At 47.0% G+C, this 26,686-nt stretch overlaps 1 protein-coding gene across 2 annotated transcripts in view; it reads left to right on the top strand.

Annotated features, from left to right (window-relative positions):
* Positions 1-21,578, top strand: part of LOC309332904 (excitatory amino acid transporter 5-like) — a 38,602-nt gene extending 17,024 nt beyond the window's left edge. For both annotated transcript variants that reach the window (XM_081846243.1, XM_081846244.1), the window contains exons 4-11: positions 784-826; positions 4,875-5,097; positions 8,534-8,633; positions 10,862-11,095; positions 13,061-13,255; positions 15,395-15,529; positions 19,751-19,850; positions 20,589-21,578. In XM_081846243.1, coding sequence (XP_081702369.1) covers positions 784-826; positions 4,875-5,097; positions 8,534-8,633; positions 10,862-11,095; positions 13,061-13,255; positions 15,395-15,529; positions 19,751-19,850; positions 20,589-20,711 — 1,153 coding nt within the window. In that variant the 3' untranslated portion in view covers positions 20,712-21,578. The remainder of the gene's footprint in view (positions 1-783; positions 827-4,874; positions 5,098-8,533; positions 8,634-10,861; positions 11,096-13,060; positions 13,256-15,394; positions 15,530-19,750; positions 19,851-20,588) is intronic.
* The last annotated feature ends 5,108 nt before the right edge of the window (positions 21,579-26,686 follow it).

The raw sequence follows: 26,686 nt of genomic DNA, 5'->3' as shown, positions 1-26,686 counted from the left end.
AGATAACCAGAGCATGCACCACTCTGGCGAGACAGTCTGCGGGCAGGGAGGGTCTCATCCTGCGTACCAGATGGAGCTGGTAAACAGCTGCCCTGGACACAGAATTGACCTGCGCCTCCATGGACAGCTGTGAGTCCAAAATGACTCCCAGGCTGTTCACCTGGTCCTTCAGGGGCACAGTTACCCCATTCAGGAGCAACTTCCCGCATATGTTCTTTCTATAGGTCAGTACAGGTTAGCAATGTGATTTTAACATGCAAATGCAGAAACTCTTCGGAGATTATTTACTTTAGTGAATTATTTACTTTACTGTGACTTGCAGGGAATTTTTTTTCTAATTTGCATTTATAATTTGGACCCTCACATCCCACTTCTCCAATATGAATCCGACTCCATTTCTTAAAGATCGTTGGGGGGCTGCCTCCCTCGGCCACCCACGACTCGAGAGCAGGAGGTGGAGAAATTGTGAGCCTCTGGCACAGATGCCATAGCATCTCATAGAACATTGCTGCTCAAACTTTCTGATATGGTACACTGGCAATTCTGCCCCCACCCTCTTGATATGCCAGGGACAGTACCATCATTAGTCTGTGAAGCGTCCCACCCAACCTGGGCTGTGGATAAACTACAGTTCCCATGAGTCTTTGAGGGTGGGAAGGGAGCCATGACTGTTAATATGCTACAAATGTGCTTTAAATGTATGGTGTGGGTGTGACCCAAAATAAATGAGTAAACCTCCATTTAAGTGGCCTTCTCAATACCGTTTTGTTCTGTCTCCTGCAGAAATATGTTTCCTTCCAACCTCATTGAGGCTTCGTTCCAGCAGGTAAGCCCTTGATATATTTCTCTTCCCAGCCCTTGCATGCAGATCAAGCCATCCAGCCAGCCCAGGGGCAGCCGCTCTCTGCTCTCAGATCCTACTCATAGGCACATTCAGAAACTCTTGAGACCTCAGGATACATTGACCCCAGCCTGTCCACTTTCGAGAGCTTCCAGAAATATATGGCCTGCTGGCCCAAGACATTTTGGCACCCGAGGCGGTTTCCAAAATAGTTCCTCCCAATGCCAGGGAAGGAGAAGGGGTGAGGGAGCAAGGGGGAAAGAAATATCTACTGTATTTTTTGCACCATAACACTCACTTTTTTCCTCCTAGAAAGTAAGGGGAAATGTCTCTGCGTGTTATGGAGCGAATGCCTACGGGTGGCGGGGGGGGGGGTCTGCTGCAGTCGTGAGCAGAGGATCCATGGTTCCCCTTCCTTCCCTCCTCCGTGGCTCGCTTTGAAACAGCAAAGCGGGAGAAGAGCCGCTGAGTGGGGAGGAGAGAGGAACAGAGAGCCTGCTTGCTTTAAAGGAGCAAAGCAGGAGAGGAAAGGAGCCGCTTACACGAGTGTAAGTGGCTCCTGTCCAGTTGGCTCCTTTAAAGCAAGCAGGATCTCTGTCCCTCTCTCCTCCCCACTCAGCTCGCTAAATAGCATTATTAGCAGCATCCTTCTCCACACACCACACGCGTGCTCCTTGTCCCTTGAGTGCTTTTCCTTCCCTCCCCACTTAAAACGTGGTTACAAAGCATGGATCCACATGGATCCTCAGGATTTTTGCACTGGGTCACCCCAAATTCACCATCAGATCACATAGCATGTCCATGGCTACATCTTGCACCAAAAAAATCACGCACCCACTGTTGCCTGGGGTCGCAGTGATGCAAAAATGTGGTTACAAAGCATGGATCCACAGGATTTTTGCATTGGGCTACTCCAAACTCTGTCAAATCACATGTCTGTGGCCACAGCATGAACCACAAAAATCATGCATCCACTGTTTCGTTTAGAATATTTTTTTTCTTGTTTTCCTCCCCTAAAAACTACGTGCGTGTTATGGTCTGGTGCGTGTTATAGAGTGAAAAATACGGTATATTGGAATCTGCTGCCCCTGTGTATAATATTTATTTATACATACATACATACATACATACCCTGTCCATCTGGATGGGTTTCCCCAGCCACTCTGGACGGCTTCCAACAAAGTATTAAACACAATGATTCATCAAATATTAAAAGCTTCCCTAAGCAGGGCTGCCTTCAGATGTCTTCTAAAAGTCAGATAGTTGTTTATTTCCTTGATATCTGGTGGGAGGGGGTTCCACAGGGCAGGTGCCACTACTGAGTAGGCCCTCTGCCTGGTTCCCTGTACCTTGGCTTCTCGCAGCGAGGGAACCGCCAGAAGGCCCTCGGCGCTGGAGCCTGCCACCAGAGGCACTTGCCTCACCTTGGCTCATAGGTGGGCCGGCCCTGTGTTTGTGAGATGCAAAGGTGTTCCCCTATTTTTTAAAAAATAATATTTATTAAGAGTTTAGAAAATACAAAAATAAAAAATAAACATAACAATATAATAAAATACAAAAACAAAAACAAAAACACTACATAACACATTGAATTAATAAAATAAAACAAAAACAATTAAAAACACTTCCAGTATTTTCAATCTTAACTTTCATTCACTTGTTTCATTGACTTCCTCATGCCTCCTTTTTTGTATCCCACTTCAATTAACTATTTCAGCAAGTCCTTTCCATCTTCATCTACTTTCTGTCCTATAATTAATCTTAACATATTCTAACCTGATTTTTTTCCCTTTAATACATTGACAATCTATCTGTACCTAGTTCCTTATAACATTTCTGCCAAAGCCATATTACTTCATTCCACCATTTTTCTAAAGCTCATTAATTTTACAATATTTCTGTAAATAATCTTTAATTTTTTTTCCAATCTTCTTCTACCGACTCTTCTTCCTGGTCTCGGATTCTGCCAGTCATTTCCGCCAGTTCCACATAGTCCATCAGCAAAGGTGGTCTCCTAACACGCATATTTTTGACAAGCCACGCACCCTGGCATTCTTGCATGTTATTTCCACTAATATATGCACTTTAGTATATTCATGTTTGTAATTGACTGGAGAACTGTATTGCAAAATTCAGAGAAGTGTGAATTTGTAGGATGGGTGTTGTTTCGGTTTGCATATCATTTCAGAAAGTGTGAGTTTGGCTGATTAATCGGATTTCTCTCCTCCCCCCAGCAAAAAACACACAGGGCCCCTCCAGATATCTGTTTTATTGCGCTTTAATGATGATTTCTGCTCATGGTGGTATTGACAATCCCACTTGCACTGCCATTTCCCCTGCAAAAGTCCCTGACTGCTTCCTCTGTAATTGATGCAAGTCCTTTTAAAGCCCTAGAGCTTTCAATACCGCGAATGCTTCGATGACGAGGGAGCAAATCCTTTGGTGGAGAGGGAGGTTGTTCTGCTTTTGTTGAGCTGTACCACGAGAGCTTCCCTCCAGATTGCAATAACAATGCACCACAGAACAACTAATAAAGCAGAATGATGTGTGGTCAGTCCACAATCCATAAGTGACCGCTAATGCACAATTTGCCTATTGCAGAATGCACCAGCAAGGGGGGGGGACCCTCTTAAGCTCTTTATTTCCCTTAGCGAGCCAGGAGGGTTGTGTTCTCACCCATCCATACCAGGTACTATGAGCTGAAAAGACTCCATGGTCTCAGCACCATGGATAGCGCCAGTGAAAGGTGGAGGTGGACTGAGACCATCAGAGCTTGGACGGCCTCCAGTCAGGGATTCTTTAGCTGTGATTCCTGCATTGCAGGGGGTTGGGCTAGATCAGGGACGTCCAGCTTCCAAGAGACTGCGATCCGGTCCCCACGATCGACCGGTAGATAGCGATCGACCGGTTGGACAGCCCTGGATTAGATGACACTGCAGTTTTATGAAGCCTCAGTCATATCCACACTGGGGTGATTTCAACAATCTCCTCTGAATGAAACTTAGTTGAATACCACCTCGTACATTGAAAGCACATGGCTTACCCAAAACCAACCTCTGAACTGTAGGTTGTTAAGGGTGCTGGGAATGGTAGTTTGATGAGGGGCAAATGACTGTTCCCAGGATACTTTGGGGGGAAGCCACGAACTTTAAATATGTGGTGTGGATATAACCTACCTTATTGGCCTGAATATAAGCCGCCCCCACAAATAAACTGCACCTTTAAAATTGCGGGGGGGGGGGGAGAAAAAAAAGACAATACCCGGGCTGCTTCCTGGGGGGGAGCTGCACAGCTATGCGGGTGGCGTGAGGTCGTGAATATAAGCCGCACTTTAACTTTTCACTGTCGGAATTTGGAGGTAAAGTGTGGCTTATATTAGGGCCAATACGGTATATGGCTTACATGACCCCTCCTTTTCTATTTTTTTTAATTAAAGCTTGAAAAAACAAAGAAAAGACAGTGTGCAGAAATAAAACATTTGACATCAAGCACTTTTTAACATAAAGATGAAAAGAAAATAGATAAAGAGGAAAGAAAAAGAAAAAGAAACTTCTGATTCTCTGTCTACTAGCTTTAAAAACTTACGGAAAATTCTTACTTCATAATAACATTCAGTTCTCCACTTTCCATAAACCAACCTTTCTTTTTTCAGTCTTCAAACCCTGACACCACAAGTTCATTTTCCTTGCTGTGCGGGGAGTTTTCGGTTGTTAATAAATGTCAACAGTGATCTTTCTCAAATTAAACACGTCAGCTTTGCCATCTCGGCTAAATCTATCGTTTTAACAACTGTTCTTCCATAGTAGGTAATAATAAGTCCTTCCATCTTTGTGCATATAAGTCTTGTGGCTGTGATCAGATATTGCAGTAATTGTCCATATTCTTAGTTGTATATTCAGGAACCCCCAGCAGAGAAAGCTATGAGCCCTCCTTTTCTAAGATTTAAAACAAAGCAGCCCAACCCAAATTGTGTAGAAAACCATTTCTCAAGGATCCACCCATCGTTCACTGCCATCTGACATTTTGCTTCTAGTACCGAACAGTTCTTCTGCCCGTGGTGAAGTCATCTGGGATCCCAAAGAAATCCACAAAGTCACTAAGTTTCATCTACTTTGTGCCGGATGCTGAGAACTCAGAGATCCAGAGGCCGGTGCTCCTTGAGATCACGCCAGCGCCAGAAATGACCTACCGGACCCTCCCTGGCAGCAATAACGAGATGAACGTGCTAGGAATAGTTATCTTCTCAGCCACAATCGGTATGCATATCAAATCCCAGCGTGGGGGCGGGGGTTCCCCCCAATGTGTGCAAACAGATGGATTTGGTGAAGTCAGGATTTGGAGACATTGTTTTATCTCTGCGCAGAAAGGGATTCTTTGGGTGGCTCAGGTTTTTGGGTTGCGTGCAGTATAGCACTAAGTTAAAGTAAGCTAGAGTACAAGGGACACGGGTGGCGCTGTGGGTTAAACCACAGAGCCTAGGACTTGCCGATCAGAAGGTCAGCGGTTCGAATCCCCGTGACGGGGTGAGCTCCCGTTGCTCGTTCCCTGCTCCTGCCAACCTAGCAGTTCAAAAGCACGTCAAGTGCAAGTAGATAAATAGGTATCGCTCTGGCAGGAAGTTAAACGGCGTTTCCGTACACTGCTCTGCTTCACCAGAAGTGGCTTAGTCCTGCTGGCCACATGACCCGGAAGCTGCATGCCGGCTCCCTCGGCCAATAAAGCGAGATGAGCACCGCAACCCCAGAGTGGGTCACGACTGGACCTAATGTTCAGGGGTCCTTTTACCTTTACCTTTAAAGTACACTTGCTCTGCTGGCAAAACGCTTTGTGCCAGAGGAACGTTGTCATGCAAGAGAATGCATAAGAAGGATGCTTGTAACTTGGTTGCACAATAGGTTGCACAATCTGTCGCCCAGTGAATTTCCACTAGTGCAACTGCTGTACGAGATTCCTCTTGTGCACAGCATAAGAACTCACTTGTCTACTAGCACAAAAGCCCTTTGTATTTCTAAGATGTCTTGATTTTAAGAAACAAAAATTCCTTCCATTAGAACCTTAGAGACCAACTAAGTTTGTTATTGGTATGAGCTTTCATGTGCATGCACACTTCTTCAGATACACGAAAGCTCATACCAATAGCAAACTTAGTTGGTCTCTAAGGTGCTACTGGAAGGAATTTTTAAATTTTGTTTCGACTACAGCTGACCAACACGGCTACCTACCTGTAACTTGATTTTAAGAAGGTTTTTTTAATGCACATATCCCCCTGCCCCAAAGTCAACAATTTTATACAATGGTACCTCGCATGACGAATGCCTCGCAAGACGAAAAACGTGCAAGACGAAAGAGTTTTCCGTTTTTTGAGTCGTTCCGCAAGACGAATTTCCCTATGGGCTTGCTTCGCAAGACAAAACGTCTTGCGAGTTTGTTTCCTTTTTCTTAAAGCCGCTAAGCCGTTAATAGCCGCTAAGCCGCTAATAGCCGTGCTTCGCAAGGCGGAAAAAATGCAAGATGAAGAGACTCACGGAACGGATTAATTTCGTCTTGTGAGGCACCACTGTACATGCTCTCATTCATTAATAGTGTAAAAAAAGGGGAAGAAAGAGCATCACAAGATTGATAGCGCATGTTAGCATAGATTTTCATCATGGTGATTCCTATTCCAGTAAGAGCAATTCAACAGTGGAATGGGCAACTTTGGAAAGTGGAGGACTCTCCTTCACTGGAGGTTTTAAAGCATAGAAGAAGAGTTTGGATGTGATATCCCGCTTTATAACCACCCGAAGGAGTCTCAAAGCGGCTAACATTCTCCTTTCCCTTCCTGCCCCACAACAAACACTCTGTGAGGTGAGCGGGGCTGAGAGACTTCAGAGAAGTGGGACTGGCCCAAGGTCACCCAGCAGCTGCAGGTGGAGGAGCAGGGACGCAAACCCGGTTCCCCAGATTACGAGACTACCGCTCTTAACCACTACACCACACAGTTGGCCGTGAGAGCCAGATTCAGGCTAGGGCGTCCTGTTAAACCAGCCTGGCTCCTTCCATGCAAGCAGCCTGCAAAGGGGAGGAGGAGAAGGAGTAGTTTGGATTTGATATCCCGCCTTTCACTCCCTTTAAGGAGTCTCAAAGCGGCTAACATTCTCCTTTCCCTTCCTGCCCCACAACAAACACTCTGTGAGGTGAGCGGGGCTGAGAGACTTCAGGGAAGTGTGACTGGCCCAAGGTCACCCAGCAGCTGCAGGTGGAGGAGCGGGGAAGCGAACCCGGTTCCCCAGATTACGAGTCCACCGCTCTTAACCACTACACCACACTGGCTGGATGGCTGTCTGTCTTTAGCTGTGATTCCTGTATTGCAGGGGGTTGGACTAGATAATCCTTGAGGTCCCCTTCCAACTCTAAAGTTCTATGACTATGGAACTAGCAAACTGAATTTAACATTCGCAAGTTGTCCTGTTACGATTGGTGCACAAAATATAAACATACGTACAGTGGTCCCTTGGTTCTCAAACGCCTTGGTTCTCAAACGACTCAGAACGCAAACATTGCAAACCCGGAAGTGAGTGTTCCGGTTTGTGAACGTTTTTCAGAAGCCAAACGTGTACCGTTTTGAGTGTTACGCTTCCGATTTGAGTGCCACACTTCCGTTTTAGTGCCACACTGAGATCTGTCTGTTTTTGCTATTTATTTTGCATTTTTGTTTTTGCGGCTCTTTTCTTTTTGTGACTGTGTGGAACCCAGTTCAGCTACTGATTGATTGATTGATTGATTGATTGCAGTACATTGTTTATTGCTTTCATTTTATGGATCAATGGTCTCGTTAGATAGTAAAATTCATGTTAAATTGCTGTTTTAGGGGTTTTTTTTTCAAAAGTCTGGAACGGATTAATCCATTTTCCATTACTTTCTATGAGAAAGTGTGCCTTGGTTTTGGAATGCTTTGGTTTTGGAACAGACTTCCAGAACGGATTAAGTTTGAGAACCAAGGTACCACTATACACACTACTAAGCAGATAAAATTTCAAGCTCAAATAGAATTTTTTTAAAAAACCATACAATTTAAAACATGGGGCATGATTGTGGCGGTTGCTAAGAATTTTGCAGACTCTGCTGCCACCAGCTTGATCTGCAAAGAGAAAAGTCATATAATAATTGACTGAATGCCCTGGCTGGAAATTAAACAAGAAAGTAACGTCCTGCCTTACACCCCTTGAAGACGAGATCGTGCTTCTTATTATTTACTTTTCTTGATCACATTAGCACCCCACCTTCCCTTCAAAGAGCTCAAGGCAGTGCACTCTTTCCTTATATTATCCTCACAACAGCCCTGTGGGGCAGGTTAGGCTGGGAGACTGGCCGGCCTGAGAGTCACACACGAGTTTCATGTCTGGGGGGCGGGGGGAGATTTGAACCCTGGTCTCCCAGGTCCTAGTCCGACATGCAGACCACTACACCGCACTGGCTCACACCAGTTGGTAAAGGACTCTGTCCAATGCCAGGCCTACTCAGAGTAGCCCCATTGAAGTTAACTGGGCATGGCTAGGTTGGCTTCATTCATTTCATTGTGTCTGCCCTGAGTAGGGCTGGCATTGCTTACAACCCGCTGCAACCGCGAGTAAAGTCGGATACTGCACTGCACATTGTTATTACCACGCAAGTGGGACCTTCATTTATACACCAGCGACTGTTTGTCGGCAGGCCTCCTTTTGGGGAAGATGGGCGAGAGAGGGGCTCCTCTGGTGAACGTCTGCCAGTGCCTGAACGAGGCAGTAATGAAGATTGTGGCCATGGCAGTCTGGTAAGTTAAATGTCACCCTGGTGGGCCAGCAATTCAGGCAGAGATGGGGAAGCTTTTTGGCTTCGTGGGCCAGGTCCTTTTCCAGGCTCAAATTTGACAGGTACATGTGTGTCTTGCCTTTTTAGTTTCTAAAACCTGGTGGCAAGGTCTGCCTCTTTCTTTTACTGCTGTGAGACACTTTGGGAGCTGTTATGTACTGAGCCGAATAGGATCCAAACTGCAGCAGTCTGATTGGTCCTAGAACAATAGGATCCAAAATGCAGCAGTCTGATTGGTCCTAGAACAATAGGATCCAAAAGGCAGCAGTCTGATTGGTCCTAGAACAATAGGATTCAGAATGCAGCAGTCTGATTGGTCCTAGAACAATAGGATTCAGAATGCAGCAGTCTGATTGGTCCTAGAACAATGCAGCAGTATGATTGGTTGGCAGGAACCACCCAATCATGCTCCAGATTGAAGTGAATCCACAATCTGATTGGCTTACAGTAGAATTCCGGAATTAGCCAATCATGTGCAGCCCATTGTGTAAATAATGTATATAAAGCAGATACTTTGAGGGGACTTTCATTCATTCCTCCTCACCACTATGAGCTGAATAAAGAGCATGAAATCACTTTGCGACTCTGAGTATATTTCAGGAGCCAATAATTGTCTGAAAAGCGAGATTATAATATTTATTTTTTGTTTTGTTTAGTCGTTGAGTCGTGTCTGACTCTTCGTGACCCCCTGGACCAGAGCACGCCAGGCACTCCTGTCTTCCACTGCCTCCCGCAGTTTGGTCAGACTCATGTTTGTAGCTTCGAGAACACTGTCCAACCATCTCGTCCTCTGTCGGCCCCTTCTCCATGTGCCCTCCATCTTTCCCAACATCAGGGTCTTTTCCAGGGAGTCTTCTCTTCTCATGAGGTGGCCAAAGTCTTGGAGCCTCAGCTTCACGATCTGTCCTTCCAGTGAGCACTCAGAGCTGATTTCCTTAAGAATGGAGAGGTTTGATCTTCTTGCAGTCCAGGGGACTCTCAAGAGTCTCCTCCAGACCAGAATTCAAAAGCATCCATTCTTCGGCGATCAGCCTTCTTGATGGTCCAGCTCTCACTTCCATACATCACTACTGGGAAAACCATGGCTTTAACTATAGGCATATAATATTTATAGTTTGGTTTAACAGTCCTAAAACACCTTCATTGGCTCCCAGTATGTTTCTAAGCACAATTCAAAGTGTTGATGCTGACCTTGAAAGCCTTAAATGGCTTCGTTCCTGTATACCTAAAGGAACTTCTCCATCCTCATCGCTCAGCCTGGACACTGAGGTCCACTTCCAAGGGCCTTCTGGCGGTTCCCTTCCTGCAAGAAATGAAGTCACAGGGAACCAGGCAGAAGGCCTTTTTGGTAGTTGTGCTCACCCTATGGAATCCCCTCCTATCAGATGTCAGAGATAAATAACTATACAATCTTCTGTAGGCATCTGAAGGCAGACCAGTATCAGGAAGTTTTTAATGCGTTATGGTTTGTTGTATCTTTGTATATTGGTTGGAAGCCACCCAGAGTGGCTGGGGCAACCCAGTCCGATGGGCAGGGTACAATAAACAATGATCAAAACAAAAAATTCCTTCCAGTAGCACCTTAAAGACCAACTAAGTTAGTTCTAGGTATGAGCTTTCGTGTGCATGCACACTTCTTCAGATACACTGAAACAGAAGTCACCAGACCCGTCTATATAGTTCACTGCGTAAGTTTCAAAACTTCTGAAGTCGTTCCAGTTGCTGAGCGACACAGTGGTACCTCGGGTTACAGATGCTTCAGGTTACAGACTCCACTAACCCAGAAATAGTACCTCGGGTTAAGAACTTTGCTTCAGGATGAGAACAGAAATCGTGCTCCGGCAGCACAGCAGTAGCGGGAGGCCCCATTAGCTAAAGTGGTGCTTCAGGTGAAGAACAGTTTCAGGATAAGAACGGACCTCCGGAACGGATTAAGTTCTTAATCCGAGGTACCACTGTAGAACATGAACTAAATTTGTTTCGGAGTCCAGTAGAACGATTTCTAGCTCACATTCAAGCTCATCCCCTTACATTTTGCTTTGTTTATGCTGTAGGCTCTCTGGGCCTTTGAATTTAAATTGTTGGGGGAAATAAACGAAGCAGTTCACATTCCTCTGTGTGTGTGTGTGTTTTGATGCCCTCGCCGCAGGCTCCACCGATCCCGAGCTTGCCCGTTTTGTGCTGTTTCAGGTACTTCCCGTTCGGCATCGTCTTCTTGATAGCCGGGAAGATCTTGGAGATGGAGGACCCCTCCACGATTGGGAAGAAGCTGGGCCTCTATGCCATGACTGTCGTGTCTGGCTTGGCCATCCATAGCCTCTGCTTCCTGCCTCTGCTGTTTGTGCTCATCACGAAGAAGAACCCTTTCTCCTTCATCCGGGGAATCCTCCAAGCCCTGCTCATCGCCCTGGCAACCTCGTCCAGGTAAGAGGCACAGGAGACTCTTAAGGCGTAATGTGGTGTCAGGGCTGGAGTCAGCTGGAGGTCAGCAACACCTGAGGCCAGTGAAGTTAAATCTTTATTCAAGGAAGCCAACCACAGAGCTCAGGCCTAGTGGTCTCATCAACTCTTCCCAGGAGGTCTTGCCCCAATGAAGCCGTTGCGAGGACTGAAGGTCCCCGCCTTCCCCCCCCCTCTCTCTAAGGCTTCAAATACAAGAGGCACAAATACAAGATGGCACAAATACAAGATGGGTGACACCTGGCTTGAGAGCAGTACATGTGAAAAGGATCTAGGAGTCTTGGTTGACCACAAACTCGACATGAGCCAACAGTGTGACGCGGCAGCTAAAAAAGCCAATGCAATTCTGGGCTGCATCAATAGGAGTATAGCATCTAGCTCAAGGGAAGTAATAGTGCCACTGTATTCTGCTCTGGTCAGACCTCACCTGGAGTACTGTGTCCAGTTCTGGGCACCACAGTTCAAGAAGGACACTGACAAACTGGAACGTGTCCAGAGGAGGGCAACCAAAATGGTCAAAGGCCTGAAAGCGATGCCTTATGAGGAATGGCTAAGGGAGCTGGGCATGTTTAGCCTGGAGAAGAGGAGGTTAAGGGGTGATATGATAGCCATGTTCAAATATATAAAAGGATGTCACATAGAGGAGGGAGAAAGGTTGTTTTCTGCTGCTCCAGAGAAGCGGACACGGAGCAATGGTTCCAAACTACAAGAAAGAAGATTCCACCTAAACATTAGGAGGAACTTCCTGACAGTGAGAGCTGTTCGACAGTGGAATTTGCTGCCCAGGAGTGTGGTGGAGTCTCCTTCTTTGGAGGTCTTTAAGCAGAGGCTTGACAACCATATGTCAGGAATACTCTGATGGTGTTTCCTGCTTGGCAGGGGGTTGGACTCCATGGCCCTTGTGGTCTCTTCCAACTCTGTGATTCTATGATTCTATGATTCTCCCCTCAAGGGTTTTCCCCATTCAGTCTCAACAGTGTCTGCACACAACTAACCTCTGTTCTGCTCTTTTCATTTCTCTGCATGTTCTGGGAGACCAGAGGGGGAGGGAGCAGGTTGCTGCAGGAGGAGGAGATCCCCTGGCTTCTTCTTCCTGACCCAGAAATAATCCTTGGAACTGCAGTTTACCCCTTGCAGAGCTGTCATTCCCAGCAAACTTTAAAAACTACAGTTCCCAGGATTCCTGGGGGGGGGGGACACACACACGCCATGTGTGTATGGTGTACACACAGCTGGTTTTAAAAATCTGCTTGCCCCTTCTTGGGTGGGCGGCTTTGCGGATGGGCCCTGGGTCTCCTCTGTGAACCAGCTATTGCAAGCCAGATCGTCCTCCTGCCAACAGATTTGCCAACGGCAGTAGGGATCAGAGGGTGGGCGCAGAGCCAACTGACCAGTAGTAGCACTTGGCCCCACGCCCAGTGCAAGGGAAAATTCCCAGCTTGCGGGGCCTTTCGGCCTCTCTCTCACTGAAAGGCGGATAGGCGTTGGGTAAGCCTAGTCTTGGTTGGAGCAAGGGGTTTGTAGCCTTCTCCTGCCCCTCCATGGCTAAGGGTATCCTGTTAAAAGGATCCAGGAGGAGTGGCTCCTGTCCGATGCCCAGACAGGGGCTAGGGCCATACTGCTCCTCCAACGGAGACCACCTGGGGGACACCCCTATTTGATGTAGGTCATAGGGCGTCCATCCTCCCACTGGCTTCACCCTTAGTAACACTCCCAGCAGACGATCGGGAGTGACATACCCAGTTGTTTGCCACAACGCCTATGGCCAAACCTTCACATCTGTAACCAATAACTTTGTGGCCTATTTTGATCCCAAACCAATATGCCTAGTGTTGTCTAGTTATTTGCACCTTAGGGAACAGGGAGGTTACAGGGCCTCCCTACGGAAACACCTGTGTCTTGCTAACTAGCGTGGCTTTTCCCTCGCAGCTCAGCCACGCTGCCCATCACCCTGAAGTGTCTTTTAGAAAACAACGGGATTGACAGGCGGATAGCCAGGTTTGTCCTCCCGGTCGGGGCAACCATCAACATGGACGGGACCGCGCTTTATGAGGCAGTGGCAGCCATATTTATCGCGCAGGTCAACGAATACGACCTGGACTTTGGGCAGATCATAACCATCAGGTAAATCCACTTCCTTCTTTCATATCCCCCCTCTGGCCTTTGTAACTGAAGCAGATGAAAGGAAGGAAGGAAGGAAGGAAGGAAGGAAGGAAGGAAGGAAGGAAGTTCAGACATTGTGATTGAGACCATGCACTTTTCATGACGAGTGTCAAGAAAAGGCAAGAGTGTGGCTTTCTTGCCATATTTGTTATGTTTTGCCAGTCTTCTTTATTTTATATGGTGATGACCCAGTGCTTAGAAAGTCCTTTAAAAAAAGAAAAAAAGACCTAATTCAAGTTCATCCTTTCCAAAAATGAACTACATTGTTCCTGTTAACAGTTCGTCCTTTTACAAAGCAAGATAGTTTAGTTCAAGTTAATCCAAATGAACTTTCCCAGGTTAGAAAAAATCCATCCTTGCCCCCTTCCCCCCCAAAAAAAAATGTTCCAATGTGTAGTATAAAATAATACTGTTCCAGTGTGCAGTATAAAATATAGTTAGGTAGACTGAGAAAACATGAAATGTGAATGGCTTCGTTTATTTTTGCAATCTTTAAGCTTAAAGGCCCAAAGAACCTAAAGCAGAAAAAACGTGTAAGAGGACTATGAAAACCTCAAAATATGAATTGCTGATTCCCCACAACACTTACAATCTTGTTCTGAACTTCAACTTCAACTAGAAATCATGTGAAGTTCTGCCAGAAGATGAACTTAATTCACCTTTAGCTTGCTTGGCAAAATTTGATGTGTCGATAAATGTTTAAACTGATGAACCTGTAGCCAGTTAAAACCAGGGTCCAGGCAGACTGGCAGAATCCGAGACCAGGGAGAAGAGTCGGTGGAGGAAGATTGGAAGAAATTTAAAGACTATCTACAGAAACATTGTAAAATTAATGGATGTTAGAAGGTGTTGGAATGAAGTTATGTGGTTTTAGCAGAAATGTTATAAGGGTTTAGGAAAAAATAGACTGTTGGTGAAAGGAGGGAAAGTAAAGTTACATTATATAAAGATAAATTACAGAACAAAAAGTGGAAAAGATGGAAAGGATTTGCTGAAATAGTTAACTGAACTAGAATACAAAAAAGAGAGGTGTGAGGAGGTCAAGGAAACAAGCAAATGAAAGACAAGTGTGGGAAGATTAGCTGTTTTTTGTTTTTTGTTTTTTTCTTCTTCTTCTTCCTTATTGTGATGCGTTGTTTTGTTCTTGTTTGATATGGTGTTTTTACTTTTTCTTTTTGTAACCTTTAAAATTTTAATAAATGTTATTTATTAAAAAAACCAACCCAGGGTCCAGGCAGCTAGTGTTTGTTGATGGCTGCACTGCCCACCAGTATTAGAAACTGCAGGCCTCTGAACGCCCGTTCCTGGAGTTTGCAGATGGGAGACATTGTTCTTGGGCCTTACAAGCCGGGTGGCTACTGTGAGAACTGAATGCTGGGCTGGATGGATCAAGCAGACCAGTTTTTATGGACCTTTCTACTGGCTTAGGCCCAGGGCCAGCCCAAGAAAATTTTGGCACCTAAGTCAGACCCCAAAATGGCACCCCCTTCCCTGCCAGGGAAGAACGGGTGAGGGAAGATCTACATCAGGAACAAGTAAGGGAAAGAAAGATTGACACCGGGAACTCCTGCCCCGGCGGATCCTGCCGCCTGAGGCAGTCAACTCGCCTTGTCTCTTAGGTGGGCCGGCCCTGAATAACAATCTACACTGGGATCTGCTGCGCCTGAGGATTCTGCCGCCTGAGGCAGTCTCAGCTTGCCTCTTGGGTGGGCCGGCCCTGCTTAGGCCAGCTGCTGCCTTTCAGACTTAACTTCCCCCCAATGCCATCTGTAAAATGGGGGCAATACTACTTGGCTGGTTTAGCTGTAAGGATTGCTGAGATGACGCAGAAAGCACTAAGTGGAAATCACCGGGGGCCACTGAAAGGTTCTGACCATTCGTCTCTATCAGTGATGGCCAAACTCGGCCCTCCAGCTATTTTTGGGACTACAATCCCCATCATCCCTGACCACTGGTCCTGTTAGCTAGGGATGATGGGAGTTGTAGTCCCAAAACAGCTGGAGGGCCAAGTTTGGCCATCACGGGTCTATATGGCATCTGCAATGGTTGGGAAAGCCGCCTTGTCCCCAAAGCAACAGCACTCCGCTTCTCTTCTTGCAGCATCACAGCCACAGCGGCAAGCATCGGGGCAGCCGGGATCCCCCAGTCGGGCCTTGTTACCATGGTCATCGTGTTGACCTCTGTCGGCCTCCCCACGGAAGACATCACCCTGATCATCGCGGTTGACTGGGCCTTGTGAGTTGCTCTTTACTCCGTTGGTGTGTCATGTTTGGATACAGATGAATTAGACAAATCCACGGGGGAGAGGGCTGTCGACGCCTACTAGCCACAAAGGCTATGATCTGCCCCCACAGCTGGGAGGCAGCAATGCTTTCAAACACCAGTTGCTGGAAACCACAGGAGGGGAAAGTACAGTGGTGCCTCGCAAGACGAAATTAATCCGTTCCGTGAGGCTCTTCGTATAGCGGTTTTTTCGTCTTGCGAAGTAAGCCCATTGACAGCTTAGCGGATTAGCGCTATTAGCGGTTTAGCGGCTTTTAGCGGATCAGATGATCAGCGGCTTAGCGGCTTAGGGGAAGGGGGGGAAACCCGCAGGAACTCGCAAGACATTTCGTCTTGCGAAGCAAGCCCATAGGGAAATTCGTTTTGCGAAGCACCTCCCAAACGGAAAACCCTTTCGTCTAGCGGGTGTGCTGGAAACCACAGATGGGGAAAGTGCTTTTGTGCTCATGTGCTGCGGTTTTCCCGCAGGCATCTGGTTGGCCGCTGTGAGAACAGGATGCTGGCCACTGACCTCATCCAACAGGCTCTGTCCTTGTACAGTGGTACCTCGGCTTACAGACGCTTCAGGTTACAGACTCTGCTAACCCAGAAATAGTACCTCGGGTTAAGAACTTTGCTTCAGGATGAGAACAGAAATTGCATGGCGGTGGCAGCAGGAGGCCCCATTAGCTAAAGTGGTGCTTCAGGTTAAGAACAGTTTCAGGTTAAAAACGGACCTCCAGAACAAATTAAGTACTTAACCCGAGGTACCAGTGTATTGGAATGCCGGAAAAGACAAAAGGGGGGGGGGTACTTGACATTGTTTGGAGGGTCAGAGATGGCAGGCATTTCCCTCTGTCTTACATTTTTGATTGACACGGCATCAGTTTTCACCCCAATACCACACCTGTTCTATGACATGTTCACGGCATGTGTTTGGGGCTTCTCTCTGCATCTTCTATGTTTTATTCGGGAGTCATTGTTATCAGAAAGTTTTTCCTGATGTTGGTTTGGAAGCTCCTTTCTTGTACCTTTACAATCATGTTCTGAATTTATATACATACAGTGGTATCTCGGGTTAAATACGCTTCAGGTTACAGACTCCGTTAACCCAGAAATAGTACCTCGGGTTAAGAACTTTGCTTCAGGGTGAGAACAGAAATTGCCCGGCGGCAGCGGGAGGCCCCATTAGCTAAAGTGGTGCTTCAGGTTAAGAACAGTTTCAGGTTAAGTACAGACCTCCGGAACGGATTAAGTACTTAACCCGAGGTACCACTGTAGTCTTAAGGCTATATCTAAGATTGTACAGTCATACCTCGGGCTACAGACACTTCAGATTGTGTTTTTTTCGGGTTACAGACCGCTGAAACCCGCAAGTACCGGAATGAGTTACTTCCGGGTTTCGGCAGATGCACAGAAGCGCTAAATCGCCACAGACGCGGGTTGCGGACGTGCATCCCGCACGAATCGCGTTCGCAACCCACTGCATTGCTAATAGGGGAAATTGGCAAAACCACATGCCCGCAAGTTGACAGAAAGACCCACAGTTGGCAGGGTGAGTGAGCTGGCTTCGTTTAATGTCCTGCTGCAGCCTTTCTCAAGCTTGGGTCCCCAGATGCTTGACTACAACTCCCATCATTCCCAGCTAGCAGGACCAGTGCTCTGGGGTGATGGGAGTTGTAGTCCAGCAGCATCTGGGGGGCTCAAGCTTGAGAAAGGCTGTGTACTACCGTATAAAAAGGGAACCCTAAAAAGCTTGGACGGAGTTGCATTCCCTTGCCATTCCTGTTGCACCCTGACTGTCGACACTTGAGATAAAACATTTTTAGGCTCCACCCCCTTACTGTGATTGCAGTTTGCTTTAAACTGTTTTCAATACTGCATTTCAAATTGTTGTAGCGCAGCCTGGAGCCTCAAGGTGAAGGCCAGGTAATAAATCAGAATAACCACAGTAATCACAACTCAACCAAGGAAAAAGAACAAAAGAGATGGGATTGTACCCAGTGTTAGTCCTACGGAATCATAGAATCCTAGAGTTGGAAGAGACCACAAGGGCCATCGAGTCCAACCCCCTGCCAAGCAGGAAACACCATCAGAGCACTCCTGACATATGGTTGTCAAGCCTCTGCTTAAAGACCTCCAAAGAAGGAGACTCCACCACACTCCTTGGCAGCAAATCCCACTGTCAAACAGCTCTTACTGTCAGGAAGTTCTTCCTAATGTTTAGGTGGAATCTTCTTTCTTGTGGTTTGGATCCATTGCTCCCTGTCCGCTTCTCTGGAGCAGCAGAAAACAACCTTTCTCCCTCCTCTATGTGACATCCTTTTATATATTTGAACATGGCTATCATATCACCCCTTAACCTCCTCTTCTCCAGGCTAAACATGCCCAGCTCCCTTAGCCATTCCTCATAAGGCATTGTTTCCAGGCCTTTGACCATTTTGGTTGCCCTCCTCTGGACACGTTCCAGTTTGTCAGTGTCCTTCTTGAACTGTGGTGCCCAGAACTGGACACAGTACTCCAGGTGAGGTCTGACCAGAGAAGAATACGGAGAGGAGACCCACTGGTATTAATGAGCACGATGGACTGCAGGCCATTGCTTGCAGTGGGTCTGCTCTGTGAATAGAACACACAGTCCCAGGAAGGGCTCAGATTTTCAGAACTAAAGGCAGTTGCAAGTTTGATCCCCTTATGGGACAGCTGCATATCCCTGCATTGCAGGGAGTTGGACTAAATGATCTGCAGGGACCCTTCCAACTTCACAATTCTGCGATTCTATGATCGCCCACCCATTTGGAAAACAGCTTCAGGTGGAAAATTGCAGGTGGTCCTCTTTGAACAGGGGTAGGCAACCTAAAGCCCAGGGGCCGGATGCAGCCCAATCGCCTTCTATATCTGGCATAGTTGTCAACTTACATATTTGAAAATAAGGGACCGGCAGCTTCGAAAATAAGGGATCAGCAGCCAAAATAAGGGATTTTATTTAACCAGCCGAAATACGAAGTTAAAAGGGACCAGATAATTTGGGAGAGCGGCACCAGTTTTTAGCCCTTTGTTTCCAGAGGTTGCTGCTCAAGACACCAGCTGATGAAGCACTGCAATTAAATAACTACAAGCAGCAACCACTTTTCGCGCAAAACGAAAGATGCTGCTGCAGTTCTGTATCTTTTCTCTCGTGCTCCATCTGCAGCTCTCAGTTCCATCAGGTGGGGCAGGAGGAGGGGGGAGAGATAGTGCCCAAAGTAAACCCGCAGATTAGACCATCTATGCCAGTCTACCACTACAAATCTATGGGAGAAGCGCTTGCGGTCCTTCCCTTGTAGCCCTTGGAACAGCTGCCCGCGCCTCCTCCTCTCTCTGAACTGCTTTCTCTATGGTTGCCCTCGCTCTCCTCTCAAGGCTTCTCAGCAATTCATAGGCCGTGCCAGGCTGCCCATCTCATCCAGGTCCTTTGGTGACACAGCCGCAGTACGGCCTAGTGGGAGCGGCGGCGGCGGGCAGAGGGGAGGCCCCAGGCAGAGACACTCAGTTTGGCGGCCCCGAGGAGGATGGTAGCAGAAGGGCCCGAGGCTCCCGCCAGTCCTGGCGGGGAGGGGCTCCTGGGGGCCGAGGAGGCCGGAAGGGGGCGGGCTGGGCAGCCAAGCAACACAGTTGGAGCCTCCCTCCTCCCTGGCCGGCAAGGAGGGAGGGAGAGGAGCTGCTTCCTTTGAAACCCGGGAAATTTAAGGGACATCATCAATAAGGGACAGCAGCAGGACACAGCGCTGGGATAAGGGACTTTCCCACCAAATAAGGGACGGTTGACAGCTATGAAATCTGGCCTGTGGATGGTCCGGGAATCAGCATGTTTTTACATGAGTTGAATGTGTCCTTTTATTGAAAATGCATCTCTGGGTTATTTGTGGAGCCTGTCTGGTGTTTTTACATGAGTAGAACGTGTGCTTTTATTGAAAATGCATCTCTGGGTTATTTGTGGGGCATAGGAATTTGTTCATTTTCCCCCCTTCAGAATATAGTCCGGTCCCCCACAAGGTCTGAGGGACAGTGGACCAGCCCCCTGCTGAAAAAGTTTGCTGACCCCTGTCTTTGAACATAAAGCTGCGGAGAAATGGGAAGGGCAGCCTGAGTGACCATCTGAACCTCTTCTTTGAATTGGTTTCTAACCCCTTTATGTTTGTCCCCCACATCATCTAGGGACCGATTACGCACAATGACCAACGTCTTGGGAGATGCGCTGGCAGCAGGAATCATAGCCCATGTCTGTCGGAAAGATTTTGCTCCAAAACCAGGCAAAGTATGTGTGGGTGTCACTTGAGAAGCGGTTACAGTGGTACATCGGGTTACAAACATTTCAGGTTACAAACTCCGCTAACCCGGAAGTATAGTACCTAGGGTTAAGAACTTTGCCCCAGGATGAGAACAGAAATTGCATGCTGGCGGCAGTGGGAGGCCCCATTAGCTAAATAGATACCTCAGGTTAAAAATTGTTTCAGGTTAAGAACGTACCTCCAGAACGAATTAAGTTCATAACTAGAGGTACCAGTGTACATCCAAACATACCAGAAAGTCAGTTAAGGAGTCGGGTGAGAGGGAGGAGTAAAGAAGGACAAATCGATCAGGTTTGTTTTTCAAAAATTCTCATTTTTCCAATCTTAAATTCAGTTCTCCACATTTCCACAATAATTTGCGGTTTGCTTAAAAAGTCCTCATGGCCATTCGTCGGCTTCTTAGCGCAAAACAGCCTTTTAAAAAACAGGGTTTTGACTAATAAACGTTTTTGCAGAATGATTTCCCCCAGTTTTGTGTGATATTTTCACAAAGATGTGCATTTATATGCACAGGTTGCCTTTGTACAGTTCTGTACCGATTACTTGGCTGAAGGAGTGCAGAATTTTAAAGGACGTCTGCATTTCAGTTTGCACATTGTTTCGCAAGATAAAGATTTGGCTTGTACGCTTTAAAAATGTGGACGGAATTGAATTCAGAGCTGGTTCATCTCAGCACCTGCATTTTGCTCCCCACTTCCCTCCAGGATCCCGAGAGCAACGAAGAAAAACCAGCCTTGAGGGGAACGTCTGCCTCCAACGACCACGTGATGGAAGTGATCGGAGAGGTTTTAGCTGAGCAAAAAAACTACAACATCTGCCAGGTGTGACACCTGCAGGCCACCTGCTCCTGGGAAGGGAAGGCAGGTCAGTGCTAAAAAGTTGCCTGTTACAGCTGCTTGACCCTCTGAGTGTCCCACCGGACAAGGGCCTCACCGCGCACAAACACAGCAGAGAGAGAGATGCACTGTGAAGAAGAAGCTCAGAACGACACCAAGTGCCACGGCGTGAAGACCTCCTCTTGCACGGATAAGAACATGAGAAAAGCCTGCTGGGCCAGGCTAGCGGCCCGTCTAGTCTCACAGCAGCCAGCCAGGTGCCTGTGGGAAGCCAGCAAACAGGATTTCCTGTTTCCCAGCCACTCCCAGCCTATTAGGAGAAGCCAGGGGGTGAACCTGAGACCTTTGTGCATGCAAAGCAAGATGCTGTGCCGCTCAGCTACGGACCTTCCCCTGCAGACGCCCAACTTAGAAGTCCGTCAGCAGGAAAGAAGTGCAGTAAGACTGCCTGCCCCCCACCCCACCTCAAGCATTTGGCCTGGGACATGGGCCTTCCATGAAGAAGACATAAAAGGAGCCAGGTGGTCCATCTATTGCAGCATCCTTTTTTCACAGCGGCCAACCAGACGCCTGCAGGGGGGAAATCCGCAAGTGGAATTCAAGCATGAGAGCAACCTTCCCCTCCTGTGTTTTCCAACAACACTTATTCAAAAGCATAGCCGCTTCCAAGTGTGGCAGCAGTAGCCTTAGATAGCCCTCTCCTCCATGAATTTCTCGAAATCCTCTTTTAAAGCCATAGAGGTTTTTGACCATCGCTGCCTCCTATGACAGCAGGTTTCATAGTTTAATGATGCACCCTTTAAAAGATAAAGGATGTAAGGAAGCCTGTTGACAACTGCTTTCAGCTCTGCCCAGACACAGACATCTCTAACTAGGTTATGCAGGTGGTGCTGTAGTCTAAATCACTGAGCCTCTTCAGTTTGCCGATCGGAAGGTCGGCGGTTTGAATCCCCACAACACAGTGAACTCCCATTGCTCCGTCCCAGTTCCTGCCAGCCTAGCAGTTCAAAAGCACATCAAAGTGCAAGTAGATAAATAGGTAGCGGGAAGGTAAACGGCGTTTCCGTGCGCTCTGGTTTCCGTCACGGTGTCCTGTTGCGCCAGAAGCGGTTTAGTCCTGCTAGCCACATGACCCAGAAAGCTGTCTGCGGACAAACGCCGTCTCCCTCGGCCTGAAAGCGAGATGAGCCCCGCAACTCCACAGTCGCCTTTGACTGGACTTAACCATCCAGGGATCCTTTACCTTTTACTAGGTTATAATTTCTGTAGGATAAAAGAGACCAAGTGCTTATCTAGCTAAGGAGGTTTGGAAGTCATATTGACTTTAAAAGGTTGTGGCTGGTATTATATAATGTGAGAGGCTCAGGAAGCTTTCAGGGCCTTGTCTATTCCCCGTGTTCAGGTTTTCTTTTTACTTGGAACTTTTAATTTTTAAGAAGTTAGATCTGAGCAAAACTGAGGGCCCCTTTGGGACACAGGGAGTAATCCAGAGCAGTTCATTGGCAAAAGCGTCTAATACTTAGTGAGTCTATGGAATGAGCCAGTTATGTGGCCCCCGCCCCCACCTGTGTAAGGAGATAAAAGGAAGAGTGAAAAAGCTGGACAAAAATGTACATTAAAAACCTGCATGCGGGCCATGCAAAGGGAGAGGGGAATTGTACAAAGAAGCTTTTGAAACAAAATAAAATGTTGTTGTTTTTTCAAATGTAGTCGTTGCCTTTATGGATCTTTTTTCTCCTAGAGAGATAAAACGTCTTTTCCCTGTTGAGCTGAGGTTTCTCACTTCGCTCTAGGATTCTCCTTTGCTTGGCCAACAAGGGCCAGAGTTTCCCAGAAGAACCCGAAAGGCTGGATGATTTTTATTGTGATATGTTTGTGGAGAAGGGGTCAGAGCGCCCTGCTTCAGAGGAGGATAAAGATGCCAGGAGTCAAGAGTCCACTTGCAGGATGGTCCAGAGAGCCAGGTCAGGTCATATTGGTTTGGGTCAATGAAGCCCAGTCACAGGCCAAGGTCATGCAAACGTGGAAATCAGGTTCCCAGCAAGGCGTATGGAAATTGTTCCGGCAGCTTTCCCCAGGACTAAAGGTTTTTATTCAGGAGCCTGCTAAGCTAAGTACAGCTGATTGGCCACCAGAGCTATCTGAGTTGTGTCTCCTCGCGAGGAAGCATCTCTTCACAAGTAGCCCTTTATTCTTGATGAGGCCCTGGCTTTCAGGCGGGCGACTTTTTAGACAAGAAATCTGAGAATCGTAGCTCTGCGAGAAGAATAAGGGGGTCTCCCAAGAACTCTTAGCGCCCTTAACAAACAACGTTTCCCAGGATTCCTTGCAGGAAGCCACGACTGCTCAGAGTGGTAGGATGTGATTTTTAACGGTACAGCGCTGTGGGGTCTGAGTATGCAAACACAGGAGGTATTTTGGGGGGGGGGGTTGTTTTGTTTTAAGAGAAGGGGCCAAATAGTTCAGGAGTGCCTGAAACAAAACTTACCTTTCTTCACGTCTTATTAGTGGCTTGAACACACTGCAAAGACCACACGTTGCGTCCAACGTCTCACACACTCAAAACATTCACTGGAGTGTCCCCACACGCACATTTAGAAACCCATGCACCTCCCCTAATCCCCCTTTTACCAAAACCAACCGGCAGCGCTTCACGACTTCGACCGGGGGCCCAGCAGCTCCTGGGCGAAACCAAAACCAGTGGCACTTTTTCTACCCTACTGGTGGAGCTGATCAAACTCTCTTTGCTCCCACCTATCCCTGTGGAGCCTTACTTTTTTCCTCGAGGTACCTTCTTTCGGCCGTTGCTTTTTCTCTGGTCCTTGCAGTGTCTCCACTCAGGACCGGGTGGCAATTCCTCCCACGAACTTGGCAAGATGTGCACTTGAACTGCTGACGCCGAAACCGAGCTGTTCACCACAGAGACGCCTTGGACCCACATCCCTTATCCTCGGGGAATGCTGTTTTTCCCGGCCAACGCACCAAGAAATGTAGCTTTATGAGGCTTTGTCCTCGGGTGGGGAAAATATTGCGCCCGGGAAAGGGAAGTGGGAGTCAACAGATATTCAAGGAATAGTTTCGGAGAAAAAGCTTTATTTCTACCATCCATGAACTGGTAGAAGGAGCAAGTGTGATAACTCACAAAAACATGCACAGTCATGTGCCCAGAGCATATATTCCCCTTCCAGTTCCCTCCCCTTTCTCCTCCCTCAGGAGTCCTGCCTTGAGTTCCCCTGAGCATGAACAGAAAGCTCCTGTCTTGGGACTCTTCCCAGGAAAGGGGAATGAGAACAGTTCGGCATGTCCAAGATGTTGCAACTAGAATGAGATAAAAGTCAGTTCTCAGGCCTGCTCTGACAGAGTCTATTCATTAGCTTTTTGAAGCCTTCTCGTGCTGATAAAAGTAACGGTTTTGCCTTGCAACAGCAGAGCAAATGAGCAGATGTTTCGCTGCTGAGAAAATGATTTTGAAAAGATTTGAAAAGCTTTGAGCCTGCTTTGGGGGGGGGTGACTTCGGGCCTAGGTGGGGTCACCTGTCCTCACCTCCAGAAGAAGCCCCGGATAAAATGAAATGTGAGGTAAGAAAATATACAGTGGTGCCCCGCAAGACGAACGCCTCGCAAGACGGAAAACCCGCTAGACGAAAAGGTTTTCCATTTTGGAGGCGCTTCGCAAAACGAATTTCCCTATGGGCTTGCTTCGCAAGACGAAAATGTCTTGCGAGTTCCTGCGGGGTTTTTTTTCTTTTTTCCCCCTTTTCCTAAGCCGCTAAGCCGCTTATCAGCTGATCCGCTGATAAGCCGTTTAACAGCTGATCGCTAAAAGCCGCTAAACCGCTAATAGCGCTAATCCGCTAAGCTGTCAATGGGCTTGCTTCGCAAGATGAAGAAAACGCTATACGAAGAGCCTCACGGAACAGATTAATTTCGTCTTGCGAGGCACCACTGTATTTGTTTATTGAAAACTGGCTCAAGAGTTGGATTGTAGAAGCTTCTCAGCTCTAATTCTGCAGTAGAAAAGATTGTAACCAGGGATGTGTAACCTTGCTGCGATTCTGCAAAGGTGTACACAAAAGCTGGAGAATGCAACCACAGAATTCAGCTCCCTAAGAATCTCAGGGTTCACTGGGGAGGTCACAGAATTCTGCCAGAAGCGGAAACGGACATTTCCACAATTTGCACGTTCTTCGGAGATCAGGAACAGAAATCACACAAGCTAATACAAGTGGTATTTTGCTCTTTTTAAATAATTTTTATTAAGTTTTCTACTTTACGATTTAAAATATTCATTAAACAACCTTAAAATGTCAATGACTTCCCTTCTTCTCTTTCCATGGTTCATTTTACATATCATAAATCCCTGCATTTTTACAGAAACCATACCATTCGGTATTCCATTATTATATCCATTAAAACTTATTTACACTGTTGAATTTATCTTAATGCTGCCAGTGTTTTCAAGCGTACACAATTTCCCCCCATATATTCAATAAACTTTTTCCAATCTTCTCTAAATGTATGTTCTTCTTGTTCTCTTATTCTATATGTTAAGTCCGCAAGCTGCACATATACCGTCAGCTTAAGTTGCCATTCTTCTTTAATTGGGACCTCGCTCGTTTTCCATTTTTGGGCTAACAAAACACGGGCCGCAGTAGTGGCATACAAAAATAGTCTTTTTTGACACCTGAGAATTTCCATCTGAATTATCCCCAACAAAAAGGACTCTAGGGGGGTTTTTTGGAAATGTACTTTTAAACATTTTTTTCCAATTCATTATAAATTTTTCCCCATACAAGTGGTATTTGCAATGATTTTTTTTTTTTTAGTCCACAAACATTACATAAATAATTATCTTCTGATGCTTCCCTTCCATTGAGATTAATTACACAATTCGTTACATTACTTCCAGGCTACAGCAAACAGCGAAAGAAGGTGTGTTTTTTCCAGAAGCCGAACTGTAGCAGAACAGGAACAGCACTGTTTGAGACGTACCCAGGACAGGACAAAAATCACTGCCTTTCCCTGCCCAACCGAGCTTTCATTTGGGAGTTTCTAGCCCTCATGACTGCAAAGAAATATACTCGAAAACATGTGGGCAATGTCGGACAAAACCTCTAATTTTTTCCACCTTCGCCACATTAAGCAGTTGGTCCCTTACCTTTCCCACCCCGACCTGGCCATAGTGATTCCATGTGATGGCCACCTCCAGGCTTGATTACTGTAATTCGCTCTACGCGGGGCTGCCCTTGAAGCTGTCTCAGAAACTCCAGCGGGTGCAGAATGCTGCAGCGAGGCTCCTTACAGGGTCCCTGCCATGGGAGCATATTCACCCAGTGCTTTACCAGTTGCACTGGCTCCCGGTGGAATACAGGGTCAGATGCTGTACCCAATACAGGTGCTGGTTTTGATCTTTAAAGCCCTTTATGGCTTAGGGCCCTTGTACTTACGGGACCGCCTCTCCTGGTATGCCCCGCAAATGACCTTAAGGTCCACGAACAACCATAGTTTAGAGGTCCCGGGCCCTAAAGAAGTCAGATTATCCTCCACCAGGGCCAGGGTCTTTTCAGTGGTAGCTCCAACCTAGTGAAATGCCCTGTCCCATGAGACCAGGGCCCTGTGGGATTCAGCTTCCTTCCGTCGAGCCTGTAAGACAGAGCTATTCCGCCCATTCAATTTGAACTTAGCCTGATCTTTTATTCCCCTTCCTTCCCTCCCCCTCCCCTTTTTATGAAGATTACCTGCTCTGGGATCCCACAGCTCATTCTCCCCTGGTCTCCTCGCTGGCCCAAGTAGGACTAATTTAGCCAGCTACCCCTGGTGATCATCTAATGTTTATTGGGTGGATTTTCCCCCTAAATTGATTTTTGAATTCTGAATTTATTGTTATTCACGTTTTATACTGTATTTTATGCTGTTTTTCGTTGCATCAATGAAGTGTTTTAAATTTGTTGTTAGCCAGCCTGAGC

The sequence above is a fragment of the Podarcis erhardii genome (genome assembly GCF_964252035.2).
Source record: "Podarcis erhardii genome assembly, chromosome: 18".
Taxonomy (NCBI): Eukaryota; Metazoa; Chordata; class Lepidosauria; order Squamata; family Lacertidae; genus Podarcis; species Podarcis erhardii.
The sequence above is the reverse complement of the archived record's forward strand: the minus strand, read 5'-3'. Positions and strand labels throughout refer to the sequence as shown.